Below are 20868 nucleotides of genomic sequence, written 5' to 3'. Positions count from 1 at the left end.
TCACTGGAATTAAGGGGCTAAGCCCAACCCCTGAAAAACATCCCCACACCATAATCCCCCCCTCCACCAAATGATTTGGACCTGTGCACAAAGCAAGGTTCATAAAAACATGGATGAGCAAGTTTAGGGTGAGGAACTTGACTGGCCTACACAGAGTCCTGACCTCAACCTTATATATATATATATATATATATATATATATATATATATATATATATATATATATATATATTACATTAAAGATACAGTGCATTTTTTGTATCCCACATAATAAATAGAAATTGAAACAATGAAACATTATGTACTGAGATTAAACTAGATACACGGTGCAATATTTTCCTGCCCTGGGTCTTGTATTTGACTCTCCAAAGGAATATACTAGCCACCAGTTTTTTCAGAGCTGGGAGTGGGAAAGAAGAGAAAGCAAATTTGAGTGGAATCTTCTTTAACCACTTGCCGACTGCCTAACGACTATCTACGTCGGCAGTCAGCCCCTCACAGGCAAAGTGACGTAGGTCTACGCCGCTAGCCTGTGAGGGTCTAGGGAGTGAGCGTGCGCCGCCGGAGGCACGCTCCCGCTCCCGCGTGGTCACGGACCCCCCCGCGCGTGTGACCGGCGGACCCGATGTCCGCCGGGTCACTCTGCGATCGCCGCTGCAGAGGGAGAAAGTCAGGCGGCTAGTGTAAACAAGCCGCCTGTCATTCTCCCCTGTGTAGAAACTGTGATCACACGGTTCTACTATGTAGAACCATTGATCACTGTTTCTACAGCTCAACAGACAGCCAATCACAGTTAGAATCACGCCCCTAGGGACACACACAGCCCCTCCCTCTCAAATAAAGTTAACCCCTTCACTACCAGTGTAATTTTGCAGTAACAGTGCATATGTATAGCACTGATTACTGCAGTAATGTCACTGGTAACCCCAAAAGTGTCAAAAATTTCAGTCAAGGGTCCGATCTGTCCACCCCAATGTCACAGTACCGCAAAAAAATCGCAGATCGCCGCCATTACGCGTTAAAAAAAAAACAACAAAAATTACAAAAATCTTTCCCTTTGTTAGTAAACGCGATAACTTTTGCGCAAACCAATCAAAATACGCTTTTTGCGATTTTTTTTACCAAACATAGGTAGCATAAAACAAATTGGCCGAAAATGTTAAAAAATTTTGATTTTTACATTTTTTTTGGGGGAATTTCATATAAAAAAATTTGAAAATATTGTTATTTTTGCAAAATTGACGCTCTTTTTTTGTTTATAGCGCATGATCAAAAAATCGCACAGGTGATCAAATACCACCAAAAGAAAGCTCTGTTTGTGGGAAAAAAAGGACGTCAAATTTGTTTAGGTACAGCGTCGCACGACCGCGCAATTGCCCGGTAAAGTCACGTAGTGCCGAATCGCAAAATACCCCCTGGTCAGGAAGGGGGTAAAATCTTCCGGGGCTTAAGTGGTTAATGAAATAGGCTTGATTCATTAAACACGATGAACCAGTACTGTCATCTATGCTGTACATCACATGAAATATATTTAAAATTCTTACAAATGTAACATTGACATGTCTATGTACATCGGAAATAGGAGAAATAAATATAACTCCTAAAGGTGACTGTTTATTTAAATAGGCTAATGCTTATCTCAGCCTCTCTTTGCCCTTTCCCCCGTAGCCTCTTCTCTTAAGATTATATACATGTTTCATTTTTATGGACAAGCATCTTCTAAATGTTGTTTTGAAATAGAAATGAAAGGCAAAACGTTTGTATGTTGATATTTTTTTTTTTATAAGTGATCACATTCCCTGTTATCAGCTGCATAAGGGCTGAGGGAGGAGAAGCAAACAGTACACTGATCTTCCCAGTAAAAGGTTGTACAGGGGGGGTTAGGACAAATCTGATCATTAGAGGAGAGCAGGCTGAGTTGACAGCACAGTTAGAGAACTGACCACGGTGTGCTCTTCTGCTTAGTGTGGTCAATTTTTAACCTTCTCCCGCCCGCGCTATAGCCGAAAGACAGCTCTAATTTCCGGGAGGCCATCTTTATACTGCCTCCCAGTAACAGGCTCCCTGCGCGCTCCCGCGAGCGCGCATCGGGGAAAATCTGTGTCGGCCGTGTCCCTTGTACATAGCCAATCACAGATCGTGGTGAATGGCCAATCACAGCGGCCATTTGCCATGTGATCGGAACATCCAATGAGAGATGATCTCAAATGTAAACATATGAGATCATCTCTCATTGCCAGCTCTCCTTCCTCACACAGAGACTGCGTGTGAGGAAGAGGAGAGCCGATCAGACACAGAGAAATGTAATCAGAGCACTGATCACCAGTGCCCTGATTACACAAGAGGTAAATAAAATGCCATAAGTGCCCACAGTGCCCGCCATCAGTGCCCCCCATCAGTGCCCACAATCAGTGCCCATAGTGCTGCCAGTCAGTGCCCATCAGTGCCTGCTCATCTAGGCACTGATGGGCACTGACTAGCAGCACTATGGGCACTGAGTGTGTGCACTCATGGTGCTGCCCATCAGTGCTCATCAGTGCCTCCCAACAGTGCTCATCAGTGCCACCCGTCAGTGTCCATCAGTGCCACCCATTAGTGTCCATCAGTGCCGCCCCTCAGTGCCCATCAGTGCCGCCTCTCAGTGCCCAGCAGTGCCACCTCTCAGTGCCCAACAGTGCCACCTCTCAGTGCCCAGCAGTGCCACCTATCAGTGCTCATCAGTGCCGCCTATCAGTGCTCATCAGTGCCGCCTATCAGTGCCACCTATCAATGCTCTTCAGTGCGGCATATTAGTACCTCCTCATCAGTGCCACCTCATCAGTGCCCATAAGTGCCACCTCACCAGTGCCCATAAGTGCAACCTCATCAGTGTCCATCAGTGCAGCCTATATATATATTCATATGTGTATTCTCCCCCTCGCAGCATAGCATGCACAGACACCCTGATCCTGTTATCATGAATTTGTCTCTCCCCCCCCCCCCCATTATGCCTGGGGTGTCCATGGTGCGGCAGCCTAATAACAGAACCATAATAAGGGGTGTGTAATGTCAATGAATCTCCCATGCAGCATGCACCAGCCTGATCCCCTCTAATCACACATGCATTAGGTCCCCCATTTTACCTGGGGCTTGTAGTACAATATACTATGTATAATCTATATAAACCCCCCCTCCCCCCTCCCCTCCATGCAGCATGCACTGACACCCTGATATTGTCTGATCACACATCATACATAACCCCCCCCCCCCCCATTATACTGAGCTGTCCATGGTGCTGCAACCTATCAGTGCCATAATATGGGGTGTGTAATGTCTACAGACCCCCCCATACAGCATGCACTGACCCCCCCGATCACCCACAGCCCCTCCATGCACCGACCCCCGATCACCCCTCCATGCACCGATCCCCCACAGCCCCTCAATGCACTGACCCCCCTCCATGAACCGATCCCCCACAGCCCCTCCATGCACCGATCCCCTCCATGCACCGACCCCCGATCCCCCACAGCCCCTCCATGCACCGACCCCCCTCCATGCACCGACCCCTCTCCATGCACCGACCCCCCACGCCACCGCCGAGCTCACTCCTTGCCGGATCCTTGGCTGCTGCCTGCCGCCTCCTCCGCTACTGGCCCCCCCGTGGCTGTCCACCAGCTGCAAAGACTCATAACCACGTGCGGGCCGCGGCTCTCCTCTCTGCTCTCGGGGGTGGCGAGTGGGCGGGAAGGTGATCACATGACGCTGGGACGGTGAGTGACTGGCGCATGCACAGCCCCCACGAGTCACGTCACCAGGTCCCGGGATGTCCTCCTGTGTGATTGGTCCAGGCTGGAGTCTGGACCAATCACAGCCAGGACATCAGTAAAGTGGGGAGTGTCAGGGTGCATTGCTCTGTGCCCCGATGACCCCCAGAAGGCCGCCAATCAACGCCTCTGCCTGCCGCACGTGGGGTGAAAAACCCCACCCCCCCATACCCACCACTAGGTCCGGCGCCCCTAGTGGGCTGAAAATGGGAATTTTTTTTAATCTTTTTTTTCCTGGCCACAGATTGGGGGGGTGGCGCCCCTGCGCCCCCCTATAGACAGGCCGCCATTGCACACCACCACTGCTCTATGGCCACAATGAAACATCCAATCAGCACATGGAGCAGCAAATGAGCTTTATGAGGTCGGAGATGGGGGTGGGGTATTTTAGGCCCCTTATGTGTCCATCTGGTCTATCCAAGTGCCAAGTGTCAGTATTAAGTAAATTGTGGATTTTACTCCTTTCTTATAAAATGTCCAATTCTTGTGCAAAATTTACTAACCTGCATGCACGTGTCTATTTTCCATAATATCGTAATATTTTTTCCCATGTTATTCTATTTTGAAGTCCCATTGGTTGTTATTCCCTAAAATGCAAATGTTATGGCAAATAAGGATAATTATAGCTTAGTGTATTTAATTCATTCTATCAAATTTTGGACACTTGCATGTACAGATTGCTTGGTGTGTCTCCTCTTTTATTACAGGTGTTATGTGCCTTCTGAGCCTCAGCATATGACAGGTTCAGTAAAAAAAAGTGCCCTTGTTTCCACTCTGGTACTTTTGGCACAGGCTCTAATGGGTTATATATCCAAAGCACAAAACTGTTTTTTTTTTCCTACAAGTAATTTTGTGGTTCAGTTTGTAGCTATTAGTCCATTAGTAATCACAGATTATATGCTTCCCATAGACAGGCTGGAGACTGATTATTGCCTGTTTTATTTTAGCATTGCTCTATTGTGTACTCACCTTCTTCTCCTATTTACAGGGAGCAAATATTGACAGTGTCGATAACGAGTTTCGTACACCTCTGCTGCTGGCCACTTCATGCTCTGCTTGGAAAACTGTGAATTTACTTCTTGAAAAAGGTACAGGGTTTGTCCTGAACACTTAATCCAATTATGTTATTATGCCAAACCATACATTTTAATTTTCAAGTTCAAAATAATATTTGTTACACCTTTAATTGACAAAATATGAACATTGATTTAAAATCTATAAATCCCTCCCTTGCGTCTGCTTAGTTTATCAGGAATCTACAACATTTTATGAAAGTCACCTTGTAAACCTCCTTTTCATTTCCTCTTAATGGTTCTACCTGGTTAACTTTCAAAGGTATATGTTTGTTATATTGCCAGTAATTTTTTTTTGTTTGTTTGTTTGTATTTAATATGCTTATGGCTCACTTTACTACTTACCTTTCTTTTTACTTTCCTGGGAAATTAATATTTATCCAGTTTAATCTATTTCCCCTGTTCATTACACAATTTTTAATATATACTATGTGAACTTTAGATACATGTGAAGCTGTGTTGCATTAAACTACCTGTGTACTGTGCCTACAGTATGTATAATTCTTCATATTACGGTAATAATCCATGTTCTATGCTCACCAGCTGAAATTTGCATGCAGAAAGTTGGAAAGTATGAATTCTTCAGTCTCATTTCTTGTTTTTGTTAATAACAATAAATAGGTAGTAGAGATACCATTGGGATAGTAGATATGTGGGCAGGCTGCAAGGAAAATTGCATTTTGCAGGGAAAGTAACCCCAGAGCTTAGTAAATGTGGTGACATTTTTCTTTTCTTTTTTTCTTTTTTTTTTTTTTAATAATACCCAATCATGAGCAAGGAAAAAAAAAAAAGAAAAAGAAAATACAGCATTTTTCCTTGCACATGATTGGATAATACAAGTCAGTAGAATTTCACATTGGAGAAGAAAAGAGGGGATAAAGAATACCCCTAATAAAGAAACATGACTTTATTAAGAAGTGGTGTTGTCGCTAAGATGAGCACATACACATATCTATTGTAAAAAAAAAATATGTTGTATTATGTAAGCATGATTAAAAGGTATTCAATTCAGACATAAAAACCACAGCATAACAGCTTCAATTGCTACATGTATCCAGTCAGTGCTCGTTCAAGTACATTAGGGTCCAACGTGTTTCGCAGAACACTTTCTCTGCTTCTTCAGGGAACTCTAATGTGTGTCTACATTGTTGTAAAATTTGAAAAGAGAGAAGCATATTACACATCAAAAATTCATTTAAATGTACATTTATTCTTTAGAAGTAAGTGAATATCTGTGCTCACCAATTTTACTAAACCTATATATATTATATATGTATATTGTTAAAACCTTCAGATGCAAATGACAAATTCCGGGTCATTCGATAACCAACTGGCCTCTGGTAGAAATAATAATACGTTTGAATTAGTAAAGAACTTGCATTTATTTGCAAGGGGTATTAGTAGGGGTATGATTTATCCCCTCTTAATTATGCTCAGTAGAGTTTCATCTCATTCACTAAGCTCTGGGGCAAATTCTCTTGCAAAGTGAATAGCCTATTTTAATTTAGTAAATCAACCCCGTGAAGTTCAATCTTGTGTCAGATTGAAGGGCAGAGATCATAACTGCTAACCTCAGGCTATGAGTGTTTATCCTTATGCTAGAGTAACTAGGAGTTGCTGCAATTTGTACAATATCGCTGCTCTTAACTTCACCACATTGAATAATCCTAATAAAAAAGCACAGACTACCTCTGCCCTTCTGGATGTTTCATAAAATTTGGTAAAGTATACTGTAGCCTCTACTTGTTCTTTTGCCATAATATCTGGGAAAATATATAATCTCAGGTAGCAAAGTGAACTCTAGTCTGTAGGCACCATTTCCCAACATTCATTTTGTCTAATATTCAAGTGATGTGAGGTCAGACACCAAAGTTTTGCAGGCTTTTATATACTGTACATTTTATTACTAGCCATTGCCCCAACATGGTCTTCACAACATTGTAATCAGGCTGTAGGACCTACTTTACTTGTAATTGCTTACAAAGATGTAAGCATAACAACAAAATCGAGTGCTGTTTGTGTGGGTCAATACAATAGTGTATTATATTTCAGTAAGTGTCAGGCATCTACACACTCAGCAATACCTAGAGACAATCCATGCAATTGAAGATGGGGTAGAAGTGAAGAGGAAAGGAAGTGTGATCACAAGTGTTTACAGATTGTATTTAGAAACTGTTATTGGGCTGGTATGTAGTCAATGCAATATCTGCCAAGTATAATTCCAAGTGATTTTTACAAAGAGTTTTTATTTTTTTTATTTTTTATTTTTTTAATATAAAGTTGGGTGATTATGAATGTTAAAAAAAAGTTAATAATTGTATTGGCTACATTTAGATTTTTATTATTTATTGCATGTAGTTCTAAAAGTAAAGACAGACATTGAGGAATGTTAGCCCATGGCTATTTAAAATATTAGATGCTCTCTGACCATGGCATACATTCTTTGCATGAGCATTTTTGGGCTCTAGGCTTTATTGATTACGCTGAATGTTTCCTGGAATATAATTTTTGTTCTTCACTTGGCAAAGTCAAATTCAGGAATGTTGTTAGGACTCATGCCAGGAGGACTTTAATATGTCCATTATTAAAAGAAATTAAAAAAATGTCCCCGGTGTAGATCCACCATCAATCAGGATGCCTTCCACACCGCCAGACCTGAAAAAAGAAAAAAAAAACCCTCTAGTCTTATTAAAGGCTCTTGCCATCTTCCCGCTCTGCCGTCTGACATTTCTTAAATAATGAAGAGGCAGAGTCACCTAATGATGTCATTGGATAACCCCGTCCCCTTGTGACGTAATCAACCCAGCATGACCTGGTCGATGTTCGCCGGCGGAGCAGGCAGACCGCGGGAGCCTTCGATGAGACCGGAGGTTTTTTGTTTTTTTTTTTTCCATTTTTCGGTCCGGTGGTGCGGCAGGTGTCGTAAATGAAAACGGATCTACTCCAGATGTTTTTTAACATTTTTTAATAAAGGAATTGTCAAAAACTCGTGTTGTGTCTTCACACTTTTTTGCTGAATGGGTAGGGGTACTACATACCCCATACTCATTCATATAGGGGGGGCCTGGTAAAGGGGCCTTCCATATTCCGATAAGCCCCCCCCGGCCGCAGACCCCCACAACCACCGGCCAGGGTTGTGGGGAAGAGGCCTTGTTACCATTAACATGGGGACAAGGTGCTTTGGGGCATCTTTATTTAAGAAATTTCAGGTGGCAGAGCAGGCAGATGGTGTGAGCCTTCGATGAAGCCGGAGTTCTTTTTTTTTTTTGTGTGCAGCAGCCATCATGATTGACTATAGATCTACACCAGGGGGCATTTTTTAAATATTTTTTTTTTGGGGGGGGGCTCTGCCCCAAAGCTCCCCTCCAATTTTGAGGGAATTCGGCTTGGTATTATCAACTAGGATTGGTTGCTCCCGTGCTTTCACTTAATCTAAGGAAAGATAGCTAACTGCTGCAAACACCGACTAGCCAATCCATGCCTAGTGAGTGAAAGGTATAGTACAGTGTCGGTGGTGCGTTGATATAATAAAAGTATATCTTGCGTAATAAATATGTAAGTATTCCACTAAATATAATACTTGTGCCCAACAATGTAGATAAATAAAATTCATAAGTGTACTTCTCCCAGAAGGGTAAACATACAAATCTAGTGCAAAAAAGCCACTAGGCATATTTAAAAGTCAGATATTCCATACATTGGTCTCCACATATCAAATACTAACACATAAAAATAATAAGCAGTGCCTGTGTACATACAATGCAATCAAATAAAGACAAATAGTGCAAGTAATATATATCCACCAATACAGTGCGACTGGTGTATAAACGACAAACTGATATAATAATGTGAGACAAAAAAGAATATGAGTCCAAAAATACAAAATGCAATCTCTTAAGATGCTTTGACTGGATAGTATATGCCTCCTCATATAGGAAAATGCTAAGTGATGTCTTTTACTTCACTTGTTGTGAAACCTAGGTGTTCGCTAGCTTCCTACCTTACTGCTATAAGGTAACAGCATATATTGGTATCTTTTCCTAGTACTCCATGTACCTCAAGGGGTCCTCTACTGATCTTCCAACTTGTTGGTTTCTATGGTAAAGTAGTGTCTCTTCTTATGTGATTCTGGAAGTCCCTCCCGATGTCATCTGTTTTAGTTATATTTATAAAAGAGACTCTCCATGGTGTAATAATTTTTAAAAGGTTTATTACAATTAAAAACAGCTAATTTTACTCACTTTTTAAAAAATGTACAAAGTATAAAGTTCACAAGTAATGTACTTGTAATGCCACGTCAATTTCAGTGTGCCTCCGCTTATGTCCTACGAGTTTTGTCACGCACCACGTGACTTCATCAGGGAATGATGTATGACCTGGTATGGTTTGGGGGGGGGGCGCTTACTTACCCCCCTTTCCTGGCTTGCATGCTAGGATAAGGGTCTTGTATGATCTTTGGGGGCCCTACACCATTTTTTTTTATTTGGCTGTGGGTTTCCCCATGCTTTTTTTTTTTTATTTTTTATTTCTGGCATTTTTTTGTTTACATTTTAGCTGTCAGTGGGGAAGCCCGCAGACAGCTGATAATTTATTGGTTGTTAATAACACAGCGGCCGGCCCGTTCCTTAACAATTAGCTTTTCTTCACACAGAAATCAAATTGGTCGATCATTTTTAGAACAATGTGAATTTGATTTGTTCCAAATTTGGAATTTATTAACAAATTAATATACGAAACAAAATAAACGACTTTCATCAAAATTCGTTACTATTTCATCCGAATCTCTGAATAACCAAAAAATTGTCCTAATTTATATTCAGACCGAAACAAATTATACATGTCTATTCCATTCATAGAAGCTGCAGTATGGCTTCTATGACTGGCAGAACTGGGTGGAAAAGGCAGTCATAGTCAGGCTCTCCTAAAGACAGCCTGTGACAGCCCATTAGTTGTATTACCCCTGCTGCACCAGGAAGAGTATAGTGGCAGAGGGTGGACAGGGCAGGACAGAGCAAGATTTTCAATAACAGAAGAGGAGAGGAGATAAAGGTAAGCCGGTGGATGTGGTGTATCTGGAATTTGCAAAGGCCTTTGACACTGTTCCCCACAAACGCTTGCTGTACAAACTAAGGAAGGTAGGTATGGACCATAGGGTGAGTATCTGGATAGAGAACTGGCTCCAGGGGAGAGTCCAGAGGGTGGTAAATAATGGGGAGTACTCGGATTGGGCGGGTGTGGAAAGTGGGGTCCCCCAGGGTTCTGTCCTGGGACCAATCCTGTTTAATTTATTCATAAATGATCTAGAGGAGGGGATATCTAGTACAATCTCAGTATTTGCGGATGATACTAAACTAAGCATGCCAATATCATCTATGCAGGATGTCAAAACCTTACAAGCGGACCTGAACAAAATAACGGGGTGGGCAACTACATGGCAGATGAGGTTTAATGTTGAAAAATGTAAAGTAATGCACTTGGGGGCCAGAAACCAGAAAGCAAGCTACTCACTAGGGGGGGAACCTCTGGGTGAGTCTAGGATGGAAAGGGACCTGGGGGTACTGGTAGACAACAGGCTTGGCAGTGGCATTCAATGCCAAGCCGCTGCAAGCAAAGCCAACAGAATACTGGGATGTATAAAAAAGGGGATTCACTCCAGAAATAAAGAGATTATTCTCCCGCTCTACAAGACTCTGGTCCGGCCACATTTGGAGTATGCTGTCCAGTTCTGGGCACCGGTCCTCAGGAAGGATGTGCTGGAATTGGAAAGAGTCCAGAGAAGGGCAACAAAAATAAGTAGGGGAATGGAGGACATCAGCTATGAGGAAAGACTACAAGCACTGAACTTATTCTCTCTGGAGAAGAGACGATTGAGGGGGGATATGATATCAATGTACAAATACTGTACTGGAGACCCTAGCATAAGGAACAAACTATTCAGAGAGAGGAGATACAATAAGACACGTGGCCATTCACTAAAACTAGAGGAAAGGCGGTTTAACCTTAAAATGCGTAAGGGGTTCTTCACTGTAAGAGCGGTAAGGATGTGGAATTCTCTTCCACAAGCAGTGGTATCAGCAGGAAGCATTGATAGTTTCAAAAAACTATTAGATGGGCACCTTGGAGACCACAACATACAGGGGTACACAATGTACGGTTAAAAGCAAACACACACACATCATAGGTTGAACTGGATGGACTGATGTCTTTTTTCAACCTCACTAACTATGTAACTATGTAACTATGTAACTATGAGTCAGCACATGGGACACACTATATGGACTGTAAGGTATGTTCCTTGTGCCAATTTTCCTGTTTGCGATTTTGGCTGAACTTAGGCTTTAAAAATACCACACTCTATCCAAAATCAAAATCAAATCTTGGTGTTAGACATACTTTACCACAGAATGACACTTTTGTGTATCCGAGATACTGAAATACTGTATATAGAAAAAACAAGAATTTACAGATTACTGTTATGATTAAGCCTTCACTGTTTAAGCTTCCAATTAATGTATTTCATACATACAATACTGTTCACAATCTACAGTACATACATTAGAAGTCAAAAGGTGATCCTGTCAACAGCATATGGCACTCTTCACTACTCACTTCTCCATTTACCTGTCTGAGAAATGACTCTGTCAACATGATTCAGTCATGTTAGATTACTTCTCCCCATTCATTGTTCTGAACGATGATCTGGAAGTACAGATGTCTTTGACTGATAATATAGAGCTGTCTTTACTATTTGATTCATGACATTTTCAGTTCCTCCCTATTATGAATTAAGACAATACGACTTTATTTTATTGTCATAATGTCAATGTAAATGGTTAATTCTGATTTAGGAAGCAACGGTTTAGATAAAATGCAGAATATATCAGTAGACTGGATACAGTATATACAAATAGCTTTCATTTATATTTTTACACACGTGTAAGCTCATAATCCAAACTTGCTGGTTCAAATCAAAAGGTGATGATTGCTCTTGTGTTATTCAACCAATAACAAAAGTAAACTATAATGCTAGTCACCCACTGAATTTATTGTAAGAATCTGTACATAGTATGTATAAGTAGGTTTGAAGTAGATTGGAGGTGGCTGAGGTTGGATGTGTATGTATACGATCTAGGATTCTCTTATCCTTTTATAACATAGTAAAGAAGTATCACAGCTAGCAGGCATGTTAGAAAAACTCATTTAGTTTTGACAGTTTAATAAAACTAACAGGTTTCCTCTGCTTTTCTAGATTTGTACTAAACAGTGTAATGCATCTCCTGTGGTGTACTAGTTTATAAAGTTATAATTTGTCATCTTGAATTTCCATGCTCTATATAAAAGCAACCAGTCTGCATATAAAAATATGGTCATATAAACCCTCTTTTTTTTTTTTTTCCTAGCAGCCGCATAAGTTACTATAAAGCAGTGGTCTCCAAATTGGGGCACTGTTTTTCCCACTGTTACAAGACGCTATATGTCCCACTGACACCATTGATGAGGCACCATTCCTTCTACTGACACCAACAATGGGGCATTATTACTCCCAATAATATCAATGATGGGGACCTATTCCTCCTACTTACCACTGGGGCTATGTAATATTTTTACTCTCACTGTCTACCAAGTCCAAGGCGTTGTTTACACCCACTGACTCTGGGTATATAACCACTGGCCACAGTCCTCTCCCCCTAAAACCTGAAGGACCTTAAATTTGTTCTGTTTAGAAGAAACTAATTTTGGACTCTTATGTTAGGATCTTAGACCCTACACACAGGCAACGATTTGGGTCTTTTTACTTGAAAATTCACCCACACCCACTTAATCTGGGTATATAGCCACTGGCCACATTCCTCTCCGCCTAAAACCCGAAGGAACTTAAATTAGCTCTGTTTAGAAGAAACAAATTTTGGACTCTTATGTTATTATCCTAGACCCTATACACACAGGCAATGATTTGGGTCTTTTTACTTGACAATTCACCCACATGTTTCTCTGTATATCAATGTCTATTCTAAAAATACATGTGAAGTGGTGGGTGTATATAATTCCAACATCCACAAAAATTCTGTTACAAACCAAATATTTTTTCATGGTTTGGTATACATCACTGTCTATTGTCTGTCAGTCTGTATTTCACTATTTTGTACTATAAGAAATAATATACTGATTGCAATAAACTATTGCAAGATTCACCTTAGAATTCAAAACTATTGTACTAATGTGTAGACATGTGCATTACAAAAAAATGTGCTTTGTTTCATTTAGATTTGTTAATCTAGTTATTTAGTTTCTTTAAATTTGGTTGATTCATTCAATTCGTATTCAGGATTCATTTTTGGAATTCGTATTCTGAATTAGTTCTATGTATTTTTAGAATTTTCTTCCAATTTACATATTTTTGCTTGCTTTGCTCGAATCGGTCAAATTGAAAGTTTTTGGGGTTTTTTTTCGATTCAAATGCATCAGCCAAGAAACCAAACATCTAATTGTTATGTATATGTATTGATCTTGTTTGTATTATTACATTTGTTTAAAATATGCAAAGTGTTTGTAATTAATAAAAGTAGTATCTTACTTTCAACGTTTTACTATGTACAATACTGTGCAGGAGTTTTAGCCAGCTGAGAAAAAATAATGCTTTCAAATATATATATTTTACTGGATTCTTTTTATCAATTTTACTTTTTGCAAAGTGAATGAACAAAATAAAAATCTCCATCAAATGATTAAAATTACTATTTAAATCAGCTTGGCTTAACAAAAACAGCATTATTTAGAAATGATACACTAATAACACACACAGTCTTTGATTTCAACAATATGTTTACAGTTCGAATTTGAATATAATTCGATGTAAAATTTGAGTTGAATTTCAATTAGAATTTCAGAAATTGGGTCCAATTATGTTTCGTTATTCAGAGAATTCGGTAAAATTTATTTGTACTGTAATTCAGGGATTCAAATATATCCGAATCTCCGAATAATGAAAAATTTGACCAAATATTTATTTGGAATGAAACAAACTGCACATGTCTACTAATGTGAGTTCTAACTTTGAAGGGAATCATTAGGTCCATAAACTTAACATCAAGTTGAATGATTTCTGAATTTTTGATGTATATATTGACCACAGAGAAAGCAGCAGCAAGCTCATAGAACTCATGCACAGACACATTTCAAGTTTAAAACTAAAATGCTATATCTTTAGCTCTCTATACAAACTTTGTTTTTTGCATAAACATTTAATATGAGAACCAGGATTCTCAGAGCATAATGGGTTCTCTAAAGAGAGAACACAGCACTAGGCTACTCCTTTCAGAATGATGTCGCTCAATGAAACCTCAGATGGAATTGTTCAGAGGGACAGAGCAGAGGAGTCACTGTCCTGACATATTTACTTGTGTTTGTGTATATATGTCAGCTTACACTATTGAGTTATGTAAACAATATGTTTTTTTAAAGGTTGAGAAACTTAATAACATTTAAGAAGAAACCTAAATCCCCCCCCCCCCCCCACACTTGCTTAAATGGTGAATAAAGACTATTACCATGCAATATTTTATGTTTACCTGGCTAAAAATATGTATTTTTAATCCTGGCCAATATGTACATTATTTATAATCACATGCTGTAGAATGTAGTGATGAGAAAAGTTGGCAATTCTGTTTTTTATTATTTTTTTTAACATGCCAAAAGTCTTGAAATTCTGAATTACAGTCACATTTTGTGAATTGTACATTCATCTGCTTACATGTATATGAGGTGAATAAAATAATCTGTAATTTTCAGGATTTGGTGTTTGATTGGCTTTTGACTAGTAGGAAATAAATTATGTAAATAACTGTCAGTTTTAAAGACTTTGTGGTCCATCAAAATGTAGGGTGTGCAGAAGGAAACAAGAACAAGAAATCTACAAATATGGTAACATTATTGCCTTTGCATCTTCTTTCTGTTTTAGGAGCAAATGTACAGCTGGCAGATAACTATGGCCGTAATTTTCTTCACCTGATAGTTTTACAGTCTGGAGGTTTAAAAAACATTACACCAGAAGTTCTACAGGTATGTCACATTGTATATGTTTTCACAAATGGTAATTATATGGCAAGGTTGACATTTTAAATTATCTATTTACAGTATATATATGTATGTGTGTGCCCCACTAGAGAGAAGACATCAAGCTACTTGTTAGAGATGAAGATGTAGATGGCTGTACACCTCTGCATTACGCCTGTCGTCATGGAGTTCCAAATTCTGTGAACAACATAATGGGACTTAACGGGTCCCTTTATTCTAAGAGCAAGGATAAAAGATCAGCTTTGCATTTTGCTGCTTGGTAAGATCACCATATTGTATACTAAACAATAACAGTCAGGGGTGGACTGACAACACTCAGGGCCCCCGGACCAAGTAAAGCAAAGGCGGCCTATGAGGGCCCCCCCCCCCCTAAATTTTGCACAAATGAATAAAAGCAAATACAGTAAAGTGTTATAAGTCAAATACAATATATATATATATATATATGTATGTATATATATATACATACTTTTTAACCCAATCTAATTTAAAAACACTTAATAAAAAGTGTATAAATGCACTCAAACACAAAGATACTCCCCTAAGGAGTTTTCTTTTCCCTGGGATCCTCTCACAATCTCTTCCCATTCTCCCATTCTACAATAAACAAAATACAGGAAGTGAAGCAGGCAACTCTAATAGGATCTGGAGGGGGGGGGGGTCTCTCTCTAACAGAGGCCCTCTGAGTGGTCATTAGAGTGTGAATTTAGAAAACTTCCCCTCCAGGCCCCATTAGAGACTAAAAAGAAGTATAATGGGACCTGGAGAGGGTGTCTTTCTAACAGAGGTCCTCTCTGTGACCGTTAGAGAGTCTGTTAGAAAGCGTCCCCTCCAGGCCTCATTAGAGACTACAACAGAGTCTAATGGGACCTGGAGGGGTGTCTCTCTCTAACAGTGTCCATTAGAGAGTCTCTCTGTTAGAGAGAAACCTCCCTCCAGGACCCATTAGAGACTGCAAATGAGTACAAATGAGTCTAACAGAGGGTGGTCTCTCTAACAGGGGCTCTTTCAGTGTCCATGATAGTCTGTTAGAAAGAGTACCCCCCCCCAGGTCCCATTAGAGACTACAAAGGAGTATAATGGGACCTAGAGGGGGGGGGGGTCTCTCTCTAACTGTGTCTATTAAACAGTCTGTTAGAAAGCATCCCCTCCTGGCCCCATTAGAGACTACAACAGAGTATAATGGGACCTGGAGGAGGCCTCTTTCTAACAGAGTATACAGTGGACACTTTCATTCACTCTGGTCCTCACTGGACCCATCCTTGTGCCATGACTCTCACCCCTGCTCAAACCTCTCACAAAGTAGAAATATAATTGGCACTGTGTAGCGCTCCTCTTATCTTACCTGTGGGTACTGTAGCTGTGGCTTGCTCCCAACTCCTCTGTGGCTGGCTGTTTCCTCAACCCTCTGTGGCTGGCTGGCTGGCTACCGTGTCCTCTGTGGCTGGCTCCTGTGGGGGGCTGGCTGGCTCCAACTTCCTCTGTGGCTGGCTGGCTCCTGTGGGTGGGTGGCTGGCTGGCTCCCTGCTGTGGATGGTGGGCTCTCTGCTGTGGGTGGATGGCTGGCTGGCTCCCTGCAGTGGGTGGTTGGTTGTCTGCTGTGGGTGGGTGGCTGGCTGGCACTGTGCATCCTGCTCTGGGTGGCTGACTTCCTTCTATGGGTCAGTTGATGGGTGGCTGGCTTGCATAGTGCACCCTGCTGTGGGTGGCTTGCCTGGTTCCTTGCTATGGGTTAATGGGAGGGTAGCTGGCTGGCATGGTGCACCCTGCTGTGGCTGACAGAGAGGGTTACTGACAGAGATGGGGGGCTGACAGAGAGGATGCTGATGGAGAGGGGCACTGACAGAGAGGCATGCTGACAGAGAAGGTTGCTGACAGAGAGGGGCAGGCTGACAGAGAGGGGGGGCTAACAGAGAGAGTTGCTGACAAAGAGGGGGGCTGACAGAGGGGCAGGCTGACAGATGGGGCTACTGACATAGAGGGGGCACTGACAGTGGGGGTCGCTGACAGAGAGGGTGACTGACAGAGAGAGGGTGTTGACAGAGAGGGGGGTGCTGGCAGAGAGGGGGCGGGCTGACAGAGGGGGGGGCTGACAGAGAGGGGTGGGCTGACAGAGTGGCAGGCTGACAGAGAAGGGTGGGCTGACAAAAAGGGAGGGCACTGATGGAGATGGGGGGCACTGACAGAGAGGGTGGCTGACAGAGAGGGGCTTGCTGACAGAGAGGGTGGGCTGACAGAGGGGCAATAGTGGTATGAGTAAAAAGTTTCCGCGCTTATGGTTAAATTAAAGATGGCTGCAGCCTACCTCAAAATGTAGCAAAGCTACTGTATATCAGATCAATGAGAATAAATTTAGAGGTAAGTGGCGCTGCCACAATATAAAAATTATAAAATGGGTAAGGGTATATACATATAAATCAGGGGGCCAATAAATAAATATTATAATATATGAGAATAAAAACTGATGGATAAAAATGTATGTGTCTAAATCTGTGCAATAAAGAGTATTTACATAAAAATACAAATAATTAATACTAATATGAGTGATGATATAAATACAATAAATAAATTAGTGATAGGTAGATGTGAATGGATGCTGCCAAATAGATATAGAAAAATGTATAAAATAATCTTTGGGTGCACAATATAAAGTGATCACATTAATAAATATTGGGCCCACTCAGGTGATAGTGGTTAATTAAATAAAGTGCATAATCAGAGAGCGTGTTCAAATAAAGTGCATATACAGTGCTCAGAATAGTTGAACCACTTATTATAAATGTGTATAAAACCAGTAGCCTCAGATAAAAAGTCCATAGAGGTCAGCAGCAATAAATATATATAATAGTAATCACAATTAAGTCCATACACCAAATCTAAAACGACTCCAGGGAAAGTGAGGAAAAAGTGGATTCCGGGTGATAAATAGGGATGGGGGTGCTCAATGAAGGAATAATTGCTCCCCTCCTCTTGATCCCGCACTCACTAGAGGGTGATATATATCTCCTGAGGGTCCCTCCAGTGCTTGACCAGATATCCACTTGTTCCAAGATAAGAATCAGTAGCCAGTAAATCCTCAATAGTATACCGATACAATAGTAATAGGGAACCGTATCCAGGAAATGTGAAGAAGAAAAAAACTCCAATAGTGAAGTATTGCTAATAAACTTTCACTTTATTGTTAAAAACGATACATGGTACTCACATTTAGCATTAACAGACGTGCATATATGTATTTAGGGACCGCAAATCCCTCGTGTAGCGGTGTAGCGGTGTAGCATTGCTCTTACTGGGCGTGATGCGCTCCACCGACCGGATATGCGTCTCACTCACAGGGCAGCGGAACTGACGTGACCACGCTCTACGCGTTTCGTCATCAATGACGTCATCAGGAGCAGCGTGTTGCTCCTGATGACGTCATGACGTAATTGATGATGAAACACGTAGAGCGTGGTCACGTCAGTTCCGCTGCCCTGTGAGTGAGACGCATATCCGGTCGGTGGAGCGCATCGCGTCCCGGAAGTGCACCGCTACACCGCTACACGAGGGATTTGCGGTCCCTAAATATATATATGCACGTCTGTTAATGCTAAATGTGAGTACCATGTATCGTTTTTAACAATAAAGTGAAAGTTTATTAGCAATACTTCACTATTGGAGTTTTTTTCTTCTTCACATTTCCTGGATACGGTTCCCTATTACTATTGTATCGGTATACTATTGAGGATTTACTGGCTACTGATTCTTATCTTGGAACAAGTGGATATCTGGTCAAGCACTGGAGGGACCCTCAGGAGATATATATCACGCTGGCTACCCCTGTAGGGGTGTTACCCTCTAGTGAGTGCGGGATCAAGAGGAGGGGAGCACTTATTCCTTCATTGAGCAACCCCATCCCTATTTATCACCCGGAATCCACTTTTTCCTCACTTTCCCTGGAGTCGTTTTAGATTTGGTGTATGGACTCAATTGTGATTACTATTATATATATTTATTGCTGCTGACCTCTATGGACTTTTTATCTGAGGCTACTGGTTTTATACACATTTATAATAAGTGGTTCAACTATTCTGAGCACTGTATATGCACTTTATTTGAACACGCTCTCTGACTATGCACTTTATTTAATTAACCACTATCACCTGAGTGGGCCCAATATTTATTAATGTGATCACTTTATATTGTGCACCCAAAGATTATTTTATACATTTTTCTATATCTATTTGGCAGCATCCATTCACATCTACCTTTCACTAATTTATTTATTGTATTTATATCATCACTCATATTAGTATTAATTATTTGTATTTTTATGTAAATACTCTTTATTGCACAGATTTAGACACATACATTTTTATCCATCAGTTTTTATTCTCATATATTATAATATTTATTTATTGGCCCCAGATTTAGATGTATATACCCTTACCCATTTTATTATATTTATATTGTGGCAGCGCCACTTACCTCTAAATTTATTCTCATTGACAGAGGGGCAAGCTGACAGAGAGGAGCAGGCTGACAGAGAGGGGGGCTGACAGAGAGGGGCAGGCTGACAGGGGGGGCGCTGACAGAAGGGGGTGCTGACAGAGAAGGTTGCTGACAAAGGAGGGCAATGACAGAGAGGATGGCTGACAGAGAAGGGGGCGCTGACAGAGGGGCAGGCTGACAGAGAGGAGCGGACTGACAGAGAGGGGAGCTGACAGAGAGGGGCAGGCTGACAGAGGGGGAGGGGGTTGCTGACAGAGGGGGTGCTGACAGAGAGGGGTGGGTTAACAGAGAGGGGGGAGGGAGCAGATGAGAGAGAGAGAGACCTCAGGAGACACAGTGCGCACCAGGCAGTGAGGCAGGACTCCTGAAGAAAGCAGCCTCGATCACCCACTGGCCAGCCCACCTCTACACGTGACCAGCTCTGCTGGCCAATCACAAACGCTCATGTCTGCCGCCCACACATGACCCCATTCCGTCAATCACAGGGCACTCGCCGCCCATTGCCAGACAGACAGAAAAAAAAAAAACAGACAGGTGGCAACCCTAAGCCGGCAGGCCCCCTCCCGCTGAATTGACTGAATTGACTGACCGGTTAGTCCTCCCCTGATGTTGATCGTATTCCCCCTTAATCTTCTCTGGCCAAGAGAGAATACATTCAATTCAGCTAATCTTTTCTCAAACAGTAGATGAGCTTCTCCATGCCATTTATCAGTTTGGTTGCCCTTTTCTGCACTTTTTCTAGTTCCCCAATATCCTTTTTGTGAACCAGTGCCCAAAACCAAACTGCATATTGCAGCTGAGGTCTTACTAATGATTTATACAGGGATAAAATGATATCTCTCTCTCTGCAGTCTATACCTCTCCTAATACAAGAAAGGACTTTGCTCGCTTTGGAAACCGCAGTTTGGCATTGCATGCTAATATTAAGTTCATTATCTACCAGAACACCCAGGTCCTTCTCCACTATTAACTCCCCCAGTTGTATTCCCCCTATTATGTATGATGCATGCATATTCTTAGCCCCAAAACGCATAATTTTACATTTAACCTCATCTGCCACACAGTTGCCCATATAAACATTCTAGTCTCTCAATTGGTCCCTTATTTTATGACAATCGGCACATACTCAGAAAGCATGTCAACTCTCTTGTAGACATCCATTTTCTTTTTAAATATATCTATTTGAAATTCAAAAACAGAGTTTGCTTTGAACTTCAAGTTTAATTATTTACCTTGCATTCATCAAACTAATCAAATACACATTCATGTGTATTTTTACTGCTACTATTTACAGTACATTTTAACTATATGAATAAGAAGCAGCGCTAAATTCTAATAGTGCAATCATGAATAATTATAAGGTAAATATTGTGGCATGAAAACAACTAAACATGCAGTAAATAAAATATAAGCAAAATTGAATATTG

The 20868-nt window shown here is 41.1% G+C and overlaps 1 protein-coding gene across 1 annotated transcript in view; it reads left to right on the top strand.

Moving 5' to 3' along the window:
- The window catches only part of TRPA1 (transient receptor potential cation channel subfamily A member 1), a 140461-nt gene that overhangs the window by 54339 nt on the left and 65254 nt on the right, over window positions 1–20868 (top strand). The window contains exons 9-11 of the mRNA XM_082259330.1: window positions 4792–4891; window positions 14835–14935; window positions 15040–15209. Coding sequence (XP_082115456.1) covers window positions 4792–4891; window positions 14835–14935; window positions 15040–15209 — 371 coding nt within the window. The remainder of the gene's footprint in view (window positions 1–4791; window positions 4892–14834; window positions 14936–15039; window positions 15210–20868) is intronic.

Source organism: Pelophylax lessonae, assembly GCF_965119305.1.
Source record: "Pelophylax lessonae genome assembly, chromosome: 5".
In the NCBI taxonomy this organism is placed as follows: Eukaryota; Metazoa; Chordata; class Amphibia; order Anura; family Ranidae; genus Pelophylax; species Pelophylax lessonae.
This window is presented reverse-complemented; position numbering and strand designations above follow the sequence as displayed.